Raw genomic sequence first — 20,701 nt, 5'->3', positions numbered from 1 at the left:
TTGAGAATGATTAATTTGCTTTTATATTATAATTTTACAACATTTCTAATGTCTGGAGTATTTTTTAAGTAAATTTATTCATTTTATTGTTAAATTAATCATATTTATTGTACTTCTTGGTGTTTTTGTTCAGCACAACTAATTATTTTATGAATACTGACTTTTTTTTCATTCTGAGCTTATGTTATGTCTATGTAATTTAGTTCTATTAAATGTTTAGAATAGGTTTTTGTTATGACTGTTACTAAATTTTTTATCCTGAAGTTTCAATAATCTTATAATGTTAAAGGTAAAATCATTTATTAATTTCATTTTATTGAGTTAATTTTGCTTTAAAAAACTTTTTGCTTTGTTATTTTCATCTTATGATGATAGAACATTTGTGAACTGATTCTTATTGTGGATTACGGAACTCATTCTTATTGTGGAATTCTTATAGGGATACAATAACTTGAATCAATATGCAAAATCAAGAACTCAGAGAAATGGTGGTACTATAATGATGAAAAACATTAAAACGTCCCTTTAGGGACTTTTATAACTAATTGTCTATCTTTGATGATAAAAAAATTAGATATTTCCTCTAAATCCCCCCCCCCTTTTTTTTTTTCAGTTTCTTCTCTCTTGTGACTCATTTTTTAGAATATTTTTTTTAAATATTTATATCTGTTGTATTTCTTCTAAGTTTGAAATTGATGAATCACTACCACTAATCAAAATACTTTATTATCATTTGTGTGGTTATGGAAAAAATCAAATTTATAATTAATAAAACAATTTCATAGCAACCTTCTGGGGACCAATCAAAATCCACAAATGCAATCCAGAATTCTACTATTGAAAAGCCTCAAGATACAACGAACACATCTTCTCCAACTTTGGTGAAGAACTTAGAAGATCTGAAAGGTAATTTAGCTATCTATATTCATACGAAAATCTTTATTACAATATTATCCCATGTTTAAGTTAATTAAAATATAAATCATTTTAAGTTATTGAAATTCTTAATAAACTGGAAAACAATTTTATTCTTTACATAGGCATTGAGACTTATATTTTGCTATTAATTTTATTTTTTAAATATCTTTAATAAACTGTATCATTAAGACAATTTCTGCAAAATTTTAAATTTGTTTTCTGTGGAAATAAGAAACATGTAGCAGAAAAATTAAAAGGAGGGGGAGCAGGCAGACAAAGCTAGCACAAGCATGAGCCAATGAAGTATTTGAGTCAATTATAAGAATTTAAAAAAAATAATGAAATTTATCATGTCACTTTCGTTTGAAAGCATATTTAAAAATTAGTAATAACAAAATTACAAGCATGCTAAGAATTTTCAAAAAATTCATAATATTGAAGATTATTTTTCCTCAAGAATTTAATTATTTATGGAAAAGGGAATTATTTGAGGCCGCATGGAAAATATATAGTGATGATTGTGGGAAAGTATCTTATATTTCTAATTGAAAATAGAATAATTTTATTTTGAATTTTGAAATTATCTTCAACTGATGCGATAATTGATAAATCACAAATAGTTTTCTAACTTGTTGTTGTTTCTAATGGCTCTTGTCTACAAGCCCACTGACTTTAAGAAAGTTTTCTTATTTAAAAAATGTATGTGATATTTCTGTAATTATAATGAACTATTCTTAATATTGTTCTGCGACTTTAATAGTAGATATTATTCAGTGTTATTACCGATTTATTTTTTTAGCATTTTACAGTGTAAATGTTAATCAAAAGCCTATTAATAAAATTATGCTTATGTAGTGTGAATTTTTTTTAACTAACATTATGTATAAATTTTGATTGTCATTCTTGTCAATTTAAGTGCAAAACTTTTGTACTTATTTGAAATAATTTTAAATTTAAAGCATATTCTACTATCTACCACTTACCATATCTTATTGGTTTAAAAATAATATTTGCTGCTTAATTTGATAAATAAAATAAAGATTATTGCTAATTTATATATAATACCTTGGTTATTTTGTATTTCTATAGATCTTATATTTTTTTATTTTATATATGATCAACAAAGATAATATAATTTTGTCTCTCTGGGTGATGCTCTTTATTGCAAATTTGAAAGATAAAAATTAAATAAAAAGGCCTGTATCATATTTTATATATATGAAACTTATTAAGTTAATTAAATAACTTTCAAATAAAATACCAAAATGACCTGTATAAATTTCCTTATTATTTTCATAGGAACCAGTCATATGTTTATTTTCTTAATGAAATTGAAATGTGCAATTTCAATAAATTTATGCTGTGGTAAAAATAATGGAAATATTATCTTAAAACAAGTGGCTGAGTTATTATTACTTTGCTTCTTATAAATATGCTTTAAATATGGCATTCAATTATTATTGAATAACCATTTTTTATACTTATATTAACTAAAATAAGTATCTTTTTATTATAGTAAATGGATTGAAAGCTGAATGCAAGAAGAGGAATTTGCCAGTTTCAGGATCAAAAAATCAGTTGTTAGAACGGTTGAGGAACCACATGGAATCCTCAAATAATAAAAATAATCAAGACAAGAACAATTGTGCTACTATAGAAACCACTGCTGTTCCAGTAAACATGAGCGGAATCATTTTGGACACTTTGCCCACTCTTGTGACGCAGCAGGCACCGGTTACTTCTGTAGTAACAGTGAATGCACCAATGATAAATAACAGGGCTTCACAAATCACTTTGGGTGATGGCACTGAAACGCTTATGGTATATAATACCATGCCTGTTCAAGGACAAATAGTGACTTCAAGGCCATCATCCGCTGCCCCAATGGATGTGGAAATGAATTCGAATGCAGATGTTATGGATTGTACAGAAAATACAACTGCAGTGAATGAAGAAATTGTTAAGAGACAACAGCAAAAAATCTTGCAATTGGAAAGAGAATTAGAAAGGTATGTTTGGATTGAATTATAGAACTTAATACTGAAAATGGGAAACACAGTAGGTGCCAAACTAAAAATTTTATAGGAACGTGAAAAACTAGTTTCTGACAATTTTTGGCATTTACTGCATTTTTTTAGTCACTGGCATTTACTTTTTTTTTTCATGCCAAAATCACTTGTGGCACTTATTTTGATACTCAAGTTACACAGTGCAGTACTTATGTCATTTTTGACAAATATCGATATATTTTTAATCATCTTAGGGTATGTTGGACATTTAGATATTGCATTTTCCATTTCCAGTCGTCAACTTTTCAAATATGCCAAAAGCCAATTTTTGACAACAACTTTACACATGTAACTTTTGACACATTTGAAATGTGATAGCTTAAAACATTTTTTGAATTAGATATAACAGAAGTAATATATATTCTTTTTGATGATTTAGTTATATTTGTATTTATCCAAATTTTTACTAGATTTCTACAATTGTATCTTAGTGATAATGAATGCAGTATACATTTTTCATGCACTGAGGAACAGCAAAGTCTACTTTATAGGTATCACTAAATGAGAATGTTTTTATAGTTTAATTTGTTTGTAATGGGTAGATAATTAATAAGATAAGCAAGAGAGGTTATGTTGTATCCAGTATAAACATTGATATATGGCCTTCTTTTTTAAGATAGTGATCGGATTTCACTTTATCCAATAACAATGAAGAAAATATTGGATTAAATTTCATTTTAAAAAGAATGATCAAAATAGTATTTTTGATGATAATGAAGTGGAAATTTAGTTATAGAAAAAATGAATGTAATTATTGGAATAATAAAACAAGTGTTTCCAATCATTTGAATTAAAGTTTTTTTACTTGAAGTCTGAATTTTGAAATTTTTCTTATATTTATTTGAGTTTTTGATAAGATAAGTAAGTTTGAAGTTTTTGGCAACTTCCATATTAGTCAATTTATTTATCAGCAAATTTCATGAGATTTAATCAGATGTTCTTTTAGTTTTAGGGAATTCTATTTTTGCATTAAGTTTCTTTATTCGATGTTATTGGTATTTATTCTATGTATTCAAAAAGTCCAATAACATTTTGTTACTTACACTTCAAGAACTGCACTGTTAAACCCTACAAATACCTATTGTAAGAACCATTTCTTTTGAAAATTTGACAATTTGTTCTCCTTCAAAATTATGCAACAATAGGTATTAATTCAGTAATCTGTACACCAAACCATTTATTTCTTATAGCGTTTTGCTGAATTTCTGAGAAATAAATATATATTTTGATTTTTCTCATACTTTTTATAATTTTTTTATATATTAAAGATTTGTTTTTGTATTCAAATGTTTCTGCATTACTTATAATTTTTTTTATATATTAAAGATTTGTTTTCATATTCAAATGTTTTTTCAATGTTATTTAATTTTATTGCTGGAAGTTTCAAGTAAAAATACACGGCAAGTTATATTGGGTAATCTTTCTTATTTTTATTTTTTTTAAGATAAAGACATTAATAGTACAAGAGTTTAGATTTTATCATAGATTATATGAAGTTTCTATTTCTGACCATTGCGATGTGTATATTATTCTATGATGTATTTTGTTTTGTTGGTAAATTAGTTTTTATCAGATTCATGATTCAATTTAAGATGTGTTAAGTAATGCATTTATTATTTTCTAGATCTCAGAGACAATTGCAACAACAGTGGTGGCAACAACAGCAGCAACAAGCACAACAACAAGTCCAGCAGCAGGTTCTGCTGGCATCTCATCCTGTTCCTATTGCACCTGCACCCCCATCCAACCATGTTTCCATGGCAACCGCTTTACCTCAGCCCACTGTTGCCCAGGCTGTGGTCCAGTCACAGTTGCTGCAACCCAAAGCACAGTTAAATACTGCACAACAACTGTTGCAACAAGCAAGTAAGTGGAAATCATAAAACAGACTGATTAGTTTGTATTCTTATTATATTAAATGCTGCTTTAATTTTAATTATTTTTAAGGCAAATTGTATTTCCTTATGCAATAAATCTGCAACAAGAAATAAAACATACATTTTTATTACTGACTAAATTAATCTGGAGGCTTTAAGATCTTTAATAACTAACTTGAATGTATTATAAATCTTGACAATAATTCTGATATTCATTATTATTTAAAATATATAAAAAGAATTCTCTTGTACCATTGTACACTTCCTTGGCTTTGATAATATAGGGTTAATAGATTCAAGACTGATTTTTACCATTAATTGCCACATGCATGGATATATACTTGGTGCATATTAAATCCATTTTTGCCAGCCATTATCTTGCTGTTGTGATGTAGATGTTGGAAGAGAAGGAGTGCCAACTCTGTTGCTTTTTTTCATTATTTCATCACTATTTGAAATAATGAGTTTTGATCGACAACCTTATGTAACTTCAAAATGAGGTTACTTAAGTAAGTTGTAAATTTAAATACCTTTTATCAAGTTGTGGTGTATCTAATAGACTCTTGGCTCAGTTTACCTAACAGAAATTTTAAAACAATTCTTATTCAATTGAAAATATACCATTTTCATTTCTGGTTCTGGCATTTGTTGTTGATGGGATCCAGTTGTTAAATGTGTATATACCAATGCTGAATGTTGATTCTTCTCATTCCAATAGAATGTTCATGTTTTTATAACTATTTTATTTACTGCTACCATTTTTCGTACATTACTTTTTCATAAAATTCCACAATCTAATCTTTTACTTTCAGCAAATTAATTAGTTTTTAGTATTTAATATAATTTAAAAGATAAAATATGATTAAAGTTTTATTTCTTTCTCCTTTTTCCAAACTACACAAGCAGGTAAATTATGAAATATGGCAAAAATTTTAACCATTTAAGTGTGTTCAATGTGTATACACACCAATCCAAATCTTTTTTACATGGTCAGTGTGTTATTTTTTTTTCTAATATCCATTTTTTTTTCCCTCAGCATTTTGCATATTTTTCATTAAATGAATATTTTTTAATTTTTCTAGACAAATACACACCTGGATCTGCTGGGCATAATTCTGCCTTAGTAAAGGCAAGCTTAGCAGCTTTTATTCATAATCAACAAGCTAACAATGTTCGACTGCGAAATGGACTGGCAACACCCAATCATCAGAACATCTCTCAGTTCACCAATTTGAAGCCCATTGTTTTGTGTCAAGCACAAACAGTCCCTACTGTCATTGAAAAACCTAGAGCGAATTCATTGCCTAATGGAGTAGGACAACAAAAAATGGTTTGGTAAGTTCTAGTGCTTACAATATAGTGATTACAATATAGTGATTGCATAATATAGTGATTTTATGCAAAATCAACAATATCTAAGATTTTCAAAGGTAGAAGCATTCAGTCATAGTTGTTGTAAAAGTATATAGAAAATGTGTAAAGTAGTAAGAATTATTTTTTATTTTTATTCTTTAACCATTGTATGATTTCATTGTATATCATTCAAACTTTAAATGTTAAAAAAAAAAAGGCAGCAGTTTTATCATCATGTTCTTATTTTATCACAGTGGATGCCACTTAAAATGATCATAGTTAGTGTTATCATTCACTGTATATTATTAAAATTTTTTGATCCCAAGAAAAATATTGGGTTGGCAACTAAGTAATTGCGGATTTTTTTTAGAAAATTTTGATTTTAAACAAGCTGGAGTGGTCTTTCCAAAACTTTCTCCACATATTTTCTAATAAAAGCGTTGTCATAGAGGGCCTTGTGTGGCATTGGCTTAATTTTGCATGCTTTCTAGAAAGCTACCCGTTTTCTTAAGCTTCAAACTATAGCTTGCAGAGCATCTTAAAAACTAAAATAATACTCCAAGCATTTTAGAATCCCATCGGCTTGTTTATTCTTTCAACTTAACAGCATATTATTGGGTTGGCAACTAAGTAATTGCGGATTTTTTTTTTAGAAAATCAAAGACAATTTTTTCATGGAAGTAAATAACTTTATTCTGTAATGTATTGCCCATTTTGATCCATGACCTTTTGCCATCTTTCAGGCAGCATCATAATCCCACGTTCAAAAAACTTCTGGTTTTTATTAGCAAAAAACTGAATCAGGTACGATTTGACATCATCATCATTATTGAAATCTTTACCATTCAAGGAGTTTTGTAAAGATCGAAACAAAAAGTAATCAAATGGTGCAATGTCAGGACTATATGGTGGATTTGGCAAAACATCCCAACCAAGCTCCAATTATTTTTGCCGAGTGACCAAAGACATGTGTGACCTTGCATTGTCATGATGGAATACAACGCCTTTTCGATTTGTCAATTCTCGCCGCTTTTCTTCAACTGCATTGTTTAATTTCGTTTGTTGTTCAATGTAGACATCAGAATTGATCGTTCGGTTGGGTGGTAAGAATTCAAAGTAGACAATTCTTTGTAATCCCACCAAACTGATTACAAAACCTTCTTTTGATAAATATCAGTTTTTGATGTTGTTTGAGTTGGTTCACTTGGCCTGCTCCACTATCTTTTCCGCTTGATATTGTTGTAAACAATCCATTTTTCATCGCCAGTTATCTGTCGTTTTAAAAATGGATAATTTTCATTACGTTTCTTTAGCAAATCGCAGCTGTTAATGCGTTGCATTAAATGCGTTTCTTTCAGTTCGTGAGGAACCCATGTATCGAGTTTTTGAACATAGCCAAGTTGTTTTAAGTGATTTTCAATGCATGTATGTGATACATGAAGCTTCTCTGCAATTTCACGTGTTGTACTGTGACGATCCGAATCGATTATTGCTTTGATTAGGTCGTCATCAACTTCAACTGGACGACCAGAGCGTTTTTCATCTTTGAGTGAAAAATCACCAGAACGAAATTTGGCAAACCAATTTTGACACTGCCGTTCTTTTAAGGCTTCATCACCATAAACAGCACATAACTTTTTATGAGCTTGCGATGCGTTTTTCCCTTTGCGAAAATAAAAAAGCAAAATATGACGAAAATGTTTCTTTCGATTTTCCGCTTTTCAACGAACGCCAAACAATAACTACGCAACCGATCAAATTTTTTTTTTACTAATTGACAGCTGAATTGTCAACTATCAAATAACAAAATGTGTTTTACATTTGTACTACGTCTGCAAACCTAAAAATTCAACTGAAGCCATCTATGAGTGAAATCCGCATTTACTTAGTTGCCAACCCAATATTTATATGTATCTCAAGATACTTTGTTTGGACATGAGTGGTGTGGGGAAGTTGAAAAAAAAAGCTACACTGCTATTAAACAGCTATAAACATTCTTCCTTATAATTAAATTATGGAAGAAAAATGAATTTCACAAATTATTTGAATATTTAAAATGAATCTTTATTGGTATGGCAATTTACATGAAGCGAGTCAACACAATACTTTGAATGCAATGAAATACAATGAAATATTACTTAGCCGCTTCCTTGTAAAATTTTGAAAAATCGAGCTTATTAAGAGCAAACTATAAATACTGACTATTCCGATGAGGAAAAATGTATTAAAGAAAGCCCTTTGTTAAATGCCAAAATGAATCAAGTTTTAATATTTTGAAACACACAAACAATAATTGTCTATAAACAGCAATAAATGAGTTTTTAAAATTATTTTTCCAATTAATTATAGATGCAAGGTATTGAGACAAGGTTTTTTTCCCCCCTACTTCCTTGACATGATAAAATTAAAATTGATTTTAACCAATTTGGTTATTGTTTTCAATCTGTTAATGTTATCAAAATTTACAAGATCCGAAGTGATCACATTTAGTAGTAACTAGTTTATTAGAAGAATTGAAACATTTTTTTTTTTTTCCTTTTTATCTATAATTGATGCTAAACTTTTAAAAATAATGATGTATATAAAGCTTGATCAGATGTGTCTTATAATGAATAGTTCTCTGAAAGGAGATGAAAGAAAAATGGCTGTTAATTTTTAATCTAACAAAATCCAGAAGTTGAAAAGACATTTTTTATCAATTTTTTTTTAAAGGTAAATGTAGCGATTTGTTTGGAATTAGGGGCATTACCAAGAGATCACAATAAATAAATCTAGTTATTTTTAAAATGGGAAAAAAAAAGAAAAAAGGAAAGAAACTGTTGTTAAAAAAATTGCAGCTTTTTTATAGTGTTATTTAGCATTAGAAAGCATAAATTCTGTAAATTAAAAAAAAAGTTCCTAAATTCTGTTTTTATTTGCATTTTTTATAGGTCTTCATCTGTACCCAACTTTTCCAATGTTATTGCTCCCAAAATAACAGTAGGTACCATTGATCCAAAATTCTTGTTGCAAAAAGCTCCCCCTGACTACAATGAAGTGGTAAAGCCACAGATTAAAGTCAAACAAGTATGTATTCTATGCCTTTTTTCGCCCCATATATTCAAATATTTTTTACTGGCTGTGTGTGGTGACCATCTTGTCCACTAGGAATATTGCCTGTGTCTTATTTCAATGAAATTTGTAGGAAGTTTCTTTCTTTTTTATAATTTCCCAATCTAGGCGTATTAAATAAGACGTCATTAGTTTAATTTTATGTTTAAACTTATGAGTTTATTTGAAACTTGCTCATATTAGAAACTAAAATAATAGTAAATATAATCAATCAATCAATAAGCACAACCATTTTGTGTAAATGGGGAATGTTGCGTGGTATGTATTACTGTTTTAAACTCACAAAATATGTTTGAATACTAAATTATATTAAAGCAAAAAGAAAAAAAATTGTAAAGAAGCTGGTAAACGATAAAAATTTATCATGTTATTTCGGACTTTTTAATTTGAAACCTCCCTTTAATTACAAAACTTGTTACATTTCAAATTTATAGAATGTGAAACAGCGTAAAGTAGAATCTATATTCAGTCATAACATTTATTTATGCATGCTTGGACGATACATCCAGGGAAAATAATAACATTTATCCTGGTAGAAATTAAACTATTTATTTGCATACACATTATTGGGACTCTAACTAAAAATGCATTTTGATAAAATATTATGATATAGAAAAAGTAAAGTCTGAATTATATATCTAGCATCATTGAATAGTTTTAATGTTTTGAAGTTTAAGATTGCATAAGATTTAGGTAATAATGTCCAAAAATCAAAATTATATAATAAGAAACATTAATAATTTTTGAAACATTATACCATACTGTTTAAATCTCAAAATTTTATTACATAATCCTTTAGTCTGGCAAATATCCAAGATATTAAGCTTGAAAATTGCTTGGTGTAATTGGACCACTGAGCACAACTTCATCCTATGAAATAAAATTCTAAATTAGAGTAAACACTATTCATTAATTAAATTAATATCATTGGAACATTCCTTTTATTTTTAAGATAATGTTGAAAATTCTTTTTATTCTATTCTTTCAAAAATTAAAAATTTTAAGTTTGCTGAATCTGTAATCTTCATGATTATTATATTCATGATTTGTTTAATGGATATATTCACGTTCTCTCTTATTATTAGAAATTATTTTAAGATGTTAGCCTTATTCTTTTGTCTATATTAATCCTTTCTGTCATCTTTCCAGGAAAAGGCATCTGGTTCTAAAAGAAGTGGTAGAAAATCTGTCAAAAGCCAAGAAGTTGATGATGTGTTAGATGTGCTTATTAGCCATGGAGGTAAATTTTGTTATTTGGTTATGTGTACAGATGATACTTTGTAACTGCATAAAATTTTATGACAAGTTCTTAAACTTTTGCATCCATTAGTCTAATTTGGCTGCAAAATTATTCCATGCTCCTAAAAATTCTAAAATTAGAGTAAACACTATTCATTAATTAAATTAATATCAAAAATGTATAAAATAAAATGACAATGACAATAAATGACAATAAAATGTATCATATGTATAAAAAAAGTTTCCTCCAGATTATATATTGTGCCTCTTTTGAAATAATTTTTATGATAATAGAATGCTTTCTTTTTATTTGATTATATTATTTTGAATCAACAATGATTCATTGAGGCAGAAAAACTAAATTATTTCTATAGATTTTTTTTCCAAAATATTTTTATTTTTTCCCCAATATTTTTAATTTTAGTGTATAGTAATTTTGATTTAAGAAAGATTACAAATGCACATATGTATAATTATCTTTTTTAAAGGTTACATGGTAAAACAAAATATGCAAAGGAGTATTAGTTAATAACAAACAAAAATCTATTTAAATACATTTGTTTGTTATATTTTATTATAATTTCATAAATCGAAGTTTTTCATAAATAATCATATAAATAGTTTTTGCTCATTTATATCAAAGTCAAGAGAAATATTCTTTGCTGCTGTTTTTGCCACTTCATAATTTATGTATAAATTTTCACTTTGGATTATGATCTAGAGTTAAAGAAGCTTTATTTTAAATTACTTTATTCTTCATTTGTACATTCATTCACTACAGTGTATGTAATATAATTTAAGTTTTACGATCATTAATTAAAAACATTTTCTGAGATTTGTATTTTTTTAGAAGTTTTTATTTCTTTTCACGAACACAAATTTCATTGTCAATAGAGTATTACGATGAACTATAGATTTCATTTTTTTTTCTGAAATGAAACTGTCATTGAAATGTACAGTATATAAATTTAAGTTTTATCCTCATTTTGTTTGAATGAGTTATGTTTAAAATTATATATATATATTTATTCTCCATGCAGTTGGAAATTACATTCATTTTCATCAAATTTCTTGCATTGGTTTTCTTGATGCTGGATGTAGATAGAGTGGAAATGGTGCTGGAAAGGGCAAAATAATTTTAGTCTTAGTTATTTTTATCATTATAAAAATGGCTCAATCATTCAAGTCCATTTAGTTTACTTATACTGATACCGTTTCATTTGTTCATATTGAAAAATGATTCGAATTCATATGTGATTGCAGTCACAAGGGTTGTTGAATGAAAAATGCTTTGCTGCAAATAGTGATATAATTGAAAGTGGCAGATTTGGCAAAATTCCAAGAAGACCTAGTGTTAATCGATCATGAATGCATGTGTTATCTATACACATAGATGTTGTTACTCTTTTCTCATTCAAAATTAAAAATTAGACTCAACTGCAAGCATATTTGTTGGGGATCTTAGATTGTCTAATTACATAAAATAATTCTTTAGATAATATTGCCTATAAATTTATTACTTTGAATAATGGAAAGTAAGTGACTGCCCATTGATCCAAGAGAAATAATTCATGCTTTTCTAGATGATCAGTTTAAAAAAAGGTGAACACTTTATCCTTCATTATCCATCTTTATAGCTAGTGGAGGAAAGAAGGATACAATGTCTCAGGCATCATTTGCTTTTGAAATGCACAAATTTAGAAGGAAAGTTAAATTGTTGCTAACAATAATAATATTTTTTCTTTGTAGAATTGCCTCCAAGTGCAGCACAAGAGCCTCCTACTCCTACTACCCCCGAAACACAAAAAGGTATATTCTGTTTTTCAATGTTTTTTGTTGTCTTTCTCTTTAATCATTAATCAAATAAAAAATTTTCATAATCTATATTTCCAGAAATTTTTTATCTCCTGAATAATTTTTTCCATGGAAAGCCAAATTTTATTAAAAGTTCCTTCTTAATTACAGAAAAAGGTTAAATATTTTCTTATATTTTCTTATTATCCATCTTGGCATTGATGCATTTAGCATGCTACTCAAGTTTCTGGTCATGGTTATGCCATAAAAAGATAAAATAATCTTTAAAGTGGAATTTTTTCCATAACTGTGATGGCAAAAAAAGAAAGAAAAGAAAAGCATCCAGCTCACAGCAAGATATATCCAGTCAAGTATCTGGCTTTTTATATATATCATATATTTATATAATATAATGCTGTTTTGCATTCCTTATTCTTTTTTAAAAATGATTTTCAATAATAAAGATTTTATTAGATTAAAAAATGCTCATTATTGTATAATTGAATTCCACTCCTTTTTTTTTTATCTAGCCTGAGCATTTATATTTTTATTGTAGGTGGTCCAGCTCCTCCTGCTTTTCCGAGTGTTGGTGATATAAAACCTACCCTATCAGTTTCCAGTCCACCCAACATCAACACATCTGAACAACCTGTTGATACTTCTATGAAACTTAATGATTCTCCCAAACCCCAGGAAGAGAGAAATGATCCAAATCCTCCTCTGGTATTTGACTTGAATCTGGACTTCCAGGATTTGGAAGCCATGGATCTCGGAGTTCTGGATCGCAATGACATGAATGATCCAACATCTCAGTCCTCGTCCAGCAAATCTGACTCGCTGCAACAACAACAGCAAATACAAAACAATTGTGCTCCATCATATAGTGATCTGGATATGGATGTGGAGTTCACTGATTGGTTGGATATCTTGACTAACAATAATTCAGTGCCCAATACCAACCAGAATCGGATTAGTAGCTTTAATGGTGATAACAGTGATCCTTTACTGCCCAGTATGGATAGTGGGCAGGAAACTCTGGACATGTTCTCCTTGGACAACCTCGACTTCAAACTGCCATCAGACTCCAATTTGTTAAGTTGGGATAAAATAGACTATGCCACTTAAAATGTAGCATTTGTGATAAAAAATTTTGCATGAACTCATAAATAAGAAAAAAGTGTTTGCAATTAAATGTCCCATCCTTTCATTTACGGACAAACTGAAATACAGTTCATTTTTTTTCTCATGTGAAAATTGGGTTAACATGAGTGAATTAAGAGCTGCAGTTGGCCCTTTATAGCATGACGGTTTTGCAATTAGTATGTTCTAATTGGTTTATAAGTATGTGAATTGTATGTTAGTTCCTAATAATTACTAAAATGTAATATATAATAAGAAATTTTCAGAATAAAAGTATAAAATGCAAAGTAAAATTTTGTTAAAGATGTAGTAAATTTAATTTATGAGATGCCAATGCTGATTTATTATTTGAAGCAAAGTATCTAAACCCCAAAGTGGCAAATTCTTGAAAAATCAGTTATGAATAGGCTTTTAGTTGGACATTTAAAATATTCTGTATAATTTTCAGTTTTTATTCTCTTCTTGAAACTACAAGCTTTAAAATTGGAAATATACTATCTCATCTCAATTTTTTGAATCCCCTAATCATTTTTTTTATTAATAAATTTGTTATATGCACTGAAGATAAATTCTCTCAAACAGTTTATTATCAAATCTAATTAGAAGAAGAATAAATTTGTTTTTAAGTAATAAAAATGTATAAATATTTCTTTAAGTAATCTATATGTTTAATTAAATTTGTGTTTATTGAAAAATGAATTGCATAATCAAATGTGATATTCAATTAATTAATAAATATTTATGTACAATGTGATTTACTTCATATTTTCATCTTTTTAAAATTGATTTTGTGAAGATGCAAATATTCAAATTAAATTGATATTTACTGTAATTTGAAGATTTTAATATAAAATTGCATGTTATGTAAAATCTTAATGTATATATTTTTTATTTTTGCATTTTAACTAACAAAGTAATCTATTTTATATATGTGATGCTAATATATAAATTAATAGTACCAAAGTCAACAGTTTTTTCCTTTCTTATGGTTTGATTCTGTCTGTCAAAAAATTTGTTTAGCATTCTGAATAGCTGAAAATGTCATGCTATGAGGGTTGATTGTGTGAATATATTACATTGAAAATAGCAGTTTTAAACTTTTCCAACAATTCATATAGTAATTTAAAGTAGTATCCTTGTCCATTGATTAATCTTTTATATGAAACTGGTTTTTGAATGGCATGTCTGAGCTTTACAAAAGAAAAAAAAAAGTAGTAGAAATTGGAAATGAATGCAGGTATGTTTTTGCCACTTGATCTGTTTTAAATATCATAGGCTGGAGATATCTTTGGAAGTAATCTCGCTTCATGTGTATAAATATGTCTAAATAGTGAATTCTATCTTTTCCTCATTTACCTTTTTGTATTTTTACCCTCTGAGTGGCTAGGTATCGAGATGAAAGTAAAATTCTACTGGCTGATGCTGCTTGAAGAACAAGACTTTGCTAGTGATCATTTAAACTAAATAGATTATGTTTTTTTTTTCTGATTAATGACATGAATTATAGCCAACAATTGAAAATTGCCTTACTATGATAAATTCATGAACATATTGGTTAATAAAGACTTCATTCATGCATTACTTTTAGACATGATATATAGGGTCATGACTTGACACCTAATTATAAACATTCAGACATATACTTCCATTTGAAAAAATGCCTGTAATGATGTGATGAATTATTTCTTATGTAGTATGAGGCACTAAATAACTGCTGAAGAAATGGTGAAATCTTTATACAGTTTTCTGGTCATAATCATAATTGGTGAAGTATTTTTGACAAACAATATATATTGATTCTACACTTCTGTGGCCAAAGGAAAATTTCGAATTTTATTATTTTAAACCAGTTGGTGAAAGCTTTGAGGATTCTTTATTTGGATTGATGGATCTTCCTCAAGAAGTCTGAAATGATCTAAAATAATGATAATCATGACTTCATAATCTGGATAGTTTAATTATAAAACGGTGGATTTTTTTTAGTTTTTAAAATATTAGTGTTTTCAGAATATTAATAGGGCTAGAGATCAGTATGTTTATTGAGGCAAATAACATAAAATACCATTTTTCAAACTGAAAGTATATGACTATTCATAAAAGTTTAGAAATCAAACTATTGGATCGTTATTAGGGTGGATATTTTGCATAAAAGGATTTCTTCAAATTTTAAAGCTCGCAACCTCTTTGGCATGAAAAACAGTTTTGCAGCATCATCTATGAGTGACATGTTTCTTCGAAATCTAAATTACATGCGTAACTCTTTAAGTGAAATATTGATCAATATGACCTCTAAGATTCCCAGTTACATTAATAGGATTTTATACATGCTACACCTGCAATGTACAGGTGTTAAGTCAACCAGTACATTGCGTGCAGTTTTTGAATTAATTTTTTTAAAATAGTGCTTTGAAATCTCATGAAATTGTGGTATTTAAAATTTTTACAACAGAATGAATATATATAATATGCTTTGCAAATATTTCCATTTTTTTTAAATAAAAAATCATAAGTGTTTCTTCTATTTTTTATATCTTTTAAGTAGATTGGCTGTTAAAAAACATAATCATACACACATAAATAATAACATATATGCATATGATTTACGTAGTTAAAAAAAGACATTTTTCTAAACAAATCGAAGTAATTTGCTTATAAAAATGAAGTAAATCATAAATGTTGATATTTGGTCTTGATATTTTCAATCAATTTTGCAATTTTTTTCTCTACAGAATTGAAGCAATTTTCTTGATCACCAAGATTTTATTTTGAAGGAGTACCAGTCAGGAGTTTTTATGACGGTTTTCTAAAACTTTTGAATATGCTACACCTTTGATATCACTCATACCTGATTAGTTGTTATTATAGTTTCAACTGAACAGGAATAAGAAAAATAACTATTGTTCACTCAGAGGGTTAATAAATACTCTACATTTTTTCGTGTAGCTAAGTCTAACCAAGCATGCTCATGCTTTAACACATTAACTGCTATAGTAGGAATAGCTTAATAGCGTGAATTCAATGCAACTCGCATTGCAGTTACTGTGTTAAAATACAAAAAATAGCTATACAATCTGCCTCGAGGTAATTTTCCATTCCTTCATGAGTTTTGTTTCCATATTTCACTGATTAAATGGAATTAGAATTTTTGTAAAAAAAATTTTCATTATATGTAAACTGTGTACAAGTGCTCAAGACTTTTAATTCTATCATTTTAATTATATTTTGACTTAATAGCGGTAATTTTCTAGTTAGACAAAAATTTAGTATTAGTTTTTAATATTCTATTTTTAGGTAATTCTGTTTTATATATTTGCTTTAATAGTAACTCTGTGGATATATTGTTAACTCTATTGAAAATTTGTACAACTGTAGAGTTTTCCCATTTAATGAGAGCAAATATTTTAGAGTTGTGGAAATTTATTTAGAAATTAATTAAATTTTAAATGTGTGTTCAAAATTTGGAAATGAAGAAAATTTTATATATCACAAAATTCTTATTAATACTTGTGATTGCTTTTTTATATGAAGATGAAAATTTTAAAATATCCTCTAAAAAGAATCTAGAGATCATTTAGCTATATGATAAATTTATTTTATTTTTTACCTGTTAAAGCCTTATGTAATCCAAAGCATAAATGTCTGTGTTCTCTTGTTATAGTATAAACAAACAAAATTAAGATAAATTTAAATTAAAATTCAATCTAAAAAAATGATCTTTTTTTTCAAAAGTTATTGAAAAATCTTTAAATGAGTTCTCTGCAGTACTTAAAAAATAAATCAAAACTAAAGTTAGAAAAAAAATACTGGATTGTTTGAGAATATATATTGACTTCTTAAATAGAGCAAAAAATAAATTATGAAAATCATGCGATTTAGCCAGAGAAGTGTTGCTGTCCTGTGAATAAGTTATTGGACATTGATGGGTTAATTGCTAAGAAAATTTCTCTCAACATATTTGTGTATTTAAAAATTAACATTCAGTTTATGACTTTTCCAGAAGTATCAGTAAAAGTGATAAAAGATACAACAAAAGCAATAAAATACTTTGGATATTATTGATAAAAAATTATAAATTTCCACATCTTTGAAAATATAGTAGCTTTTATTACAAGGGAAAATTTAGCGCTAACTACACATTTTCTTATATTACGGGTGCCAAATATCCCATTCATGTTAATTATAATGAAGTGGGTTTGATGTTTGAACTAGGTAACTGAATGAGTTAAGTAATTTTTAAGGGTTTGTGTATGCAATGACATGTAATAACGATCTTATTTACTATGCTGTTAAAGATGATAACTACATGATGGTTATTCGGTGCTGCAAAAAAGTATTTTAAATCATTCAAACTCTCATGTTTTCCCACACATCATACTTTCTTTTTTTTTTATTGGAAAGTTCACTAACATAATTTCTGTCACCCTTAGTTGGCCTGCTGGTTCGAGACCAACTTCTATTCTGTTTATTTAGTGTGGCAGGCTTACCATTCCTTCATTATTATGCTACAATCTTGCCTATACAAGATTGCATGGATTTTGTATTTTAGTGAAATGTTTAAAAATGTTCTTTCTGTTATTGTAAATGTTATATTGCATTTAGATAATTGTAGTGATTTTTATCAGGGCTTCTCAATCATGGGATTGTTGTAACAATTTTTGAAAATTATTTTGCCACTTCTATATTGTAAAGTTGTAGATAATATTTAGTATTTTAAGAGATTTCGGATAAATATTTAAGTTTATTTTCTAGAAAGTTGAATCATCCACAATTGCTTGGTATCCGAATTTTAGTTTTTTTTACTGAAGAGTTACAAATTCCAGATCAAATTTTGCAAAAAATCTGAGATTTATGCTAATTCTGTGAGGACCAGACTTATGCTGATATAGCATGAAAATTTGAATTGCAAAATTCATTATTAGATATCGTCTGATACAATTCAAGATCAAACTCAAAGAATGCTCTTATTTTAAAATAATAAATTAATCAAACTATTCTAGTATAAAATTCCACATTAATCTTAAAAATTTTAAATGAAATTGCTAAAAATATATATATTTATCTCTTAAAAATGCTGATGAAAATCTCTTGCACACTTTTTGTTTTTATACCACTTGAAGGTTTTTCTTTGATCATTTATAGTTTTTAAAGCATGTTAGCCTCTTCGAGCTATCTTATTACTCCTACTAAATATAAAATATATCAAATTTTTAAAATTTACTATTAAGCTTTCCTTAAGAATCGTCAATTTTACTTTCCCTTGCTCTAGTGAGAAATTCATTATTTTATAAGATAAATTTTTAATCTCGTTATGAGAAAACCAATGTATGTGTCATATTGATATTATTAGCTTTATCAGTTAATTTTTTAAAAAATGGTTTCTAAATTTATCTATTCTAAGGAAAAATAACTGTTACTAGATAGCCATTAAGCAAAAACACCTGAATTAATCTCCTAAAGATATATTTTATATATTAAATTGACATCTCACTGATATTTGTTCTTGGTTTTTGAAAAATGCTAGGTAATTTTTAAAACCATTTTGATACACATTTAAATCTTAATACACATCTTAAAATATTTAATTTTTTTTCCCAAAGAATCTTATATATAAACATCATTGGGAATATATATATAATATGTAATTTTCATGTTTTGAAAAAAAAATTAAAATTCTGTGAAGTCACATTGTTAGAATTCCATTTCTTCTAAAATTTGCCTTGATAAAATATCACAATTTTTAAACTTTTGTTTTTTTTAATATTTGTTCCTTAAATGACCCAAAAAGTAAATGTTTTTTTGTAATTGCAAAATAAATTAAACTATTATAGTTCTATAACTGTACAGAAGAAAATAATACAGTTATAATAGGAAATTTTTGAGAAAAATAATTTATTATTTTTTGCATTTCAGATTTATTTAAAATTTTCATGAATTCATTATATTTTACTTGAAAATGACATTAAAACATTCAGCCTCTAAATTGCATAAAAAGTTTTTTCCTTTTGTGGAATAGAGTTTTCCTGAATATGTTGAAGTGATGAATTTTGATCTTTAATTGCAAACACTAAAAGAAATTAATTACATTTCTAATAGAATTAGGTAATAAAAATATATCTGAGATCAAATTATCTAATATATACAAAAAAATAATAATTAAAAAAAAATCTGGGAACATATTTTCTTTGCTGGCTTAAGCCGATTAAATGGTAGGAAGTCTTTGTTCAAGAATTCTTATACATTTTTTTTTTATGTTCTCATAACCACATATTATATTATTATGTATTTATTGTATGGGTATTTGGATTAAGAGTGGACACTATATAATATTTTATAAAATGTAAAAGAGTTTATTGCATTCAATTCAAAAGTAGCTAACCATAAAATATTCTTAATTATTTTTGAAGGAAAAAGTTGCTGGATATATTTTTCTATTGCAGTTTCTTAATCCCATGTGCATTTTAACATCAGACAATGTCAATTAATCAGATGAACTATATTTAAATTCATGTAGTAAAGGCAATATAATGCACTTATTTCACAGAAAAATTTTTACTCAAATTTTTCAAATATGTATATATCACATAAAGTTTGTCTTGTATTTTATGCACTGGGGTATTCTGAAATGTTTCTTATTGTTGTATTTTCATCTGATGTAGCGAGAAATTCTGGAAAGGCAGATTAGCTCAGTTATTCTTGTCATCATATCAGAGTTTAAAATGATGAGATTTATTTCAAAAATTAAGGTTATAGCTGAAGTTAGAATTAGCTAATAAAGCTAATTAGAGTTACAGCTAAAATTATGAAAGGGGTAAATTTAAGCAGAAGAAAAGCTATTTAATGACTTCAATTGCTATAGATTGAGAAGCTCTGACTTTTGCTGTTCTGTACATTTGACTTTTTTTCGTCTTTAAAGACCAGTGTATTTTATTTTTAACCTTAATCGACTGTATTTATCTTTACCCAGCAATTATGTTACATGACATGCAACTGTGAAATGACAAAAAAGAACAGTTTCTAAATACGTACTGAAATAAAAGTTGATATTAAAGTTAGAAATGAGATTAATTTATCTTGTGAAACTATGATGTATACAATTTATGTGAAGAGCATTATTATATATATTCTAGTATGGGTTTCTGAACTTGTGTAATTTTCAAGGTGAATCTTAACTTGTACCACTCTTATGTTGCCAATTATTCT

At 27.4% G+C, this 20,701-nt stretch overlaps 1 protein-coding gene across 1 annotated transcript in view; it reads left to right on the top strand.

Annotated features, from left to right (window-relative positions):
* The window catches only part of LOC129957532 (myocardin-related transcription factor A-like), an 84,114-nt gene extending 70,043 nt beyond the window's left edge, over nucleotides 1-14,071 (top strand). Inside the window, exons 10-17 of the mRNA XM_056069881.1 lie at nucleotides 786-906; nucleotides 2,435-2,927; nucleotides 4,612-4,853; nucleotides 5,947-6,199; nucleotides 9,148-9,283; nucleotides 10,478-10,568; nucleotides 12,317-12,376; nucleotides 12,918-14,071. Coding sequence (XP_055925856.1) covers nucleotides 786-906; nucleotides 2,435-2,927; nucleotides 4,612-4,853; nucleotides 5,947-6,199; nucleotides 9,148-9,283; nucleotides 10,478-10,568; nucleotides 12,317-12,376; nucleotides 12,918-13,486 — 1,965 coding nt within the window. The 3' untranslated portion in view covers nucleotides 13,487-14,071. The remainder of the gene's footprint in view (nucleotides 1-785; nucleotides 907-2,434; nucleotides 2,928-4,611; nucleotides 4,854-5,946; nucleotides 6,200-9,147; nucleotides 9,284-10,477; nucleotides 10,569-12,316; nucleotides 12,377-12,917) is intronic.
* The last annotated feature ends 6,630 nt before the right edge of the window (nucleotides 14,072-20,701 follow it).

Source organism: Argiope bruennichi, chromosome 11 (assembly GCF_947563725.1).
Source record: "Argiope bruennichi chromosome 11, qqArgBrue1.1, whole genome shotgun sequence".
Classification (NCBI taxonomy): Eukaryota; Metazoa; Arthropoda; class Arachnida; order Araneae; family Araneidae; genus Argiope; species Argiope bruennichi.
This window is presented reverse-complemented; position numbering and strand designations above follow the sequence as displayed.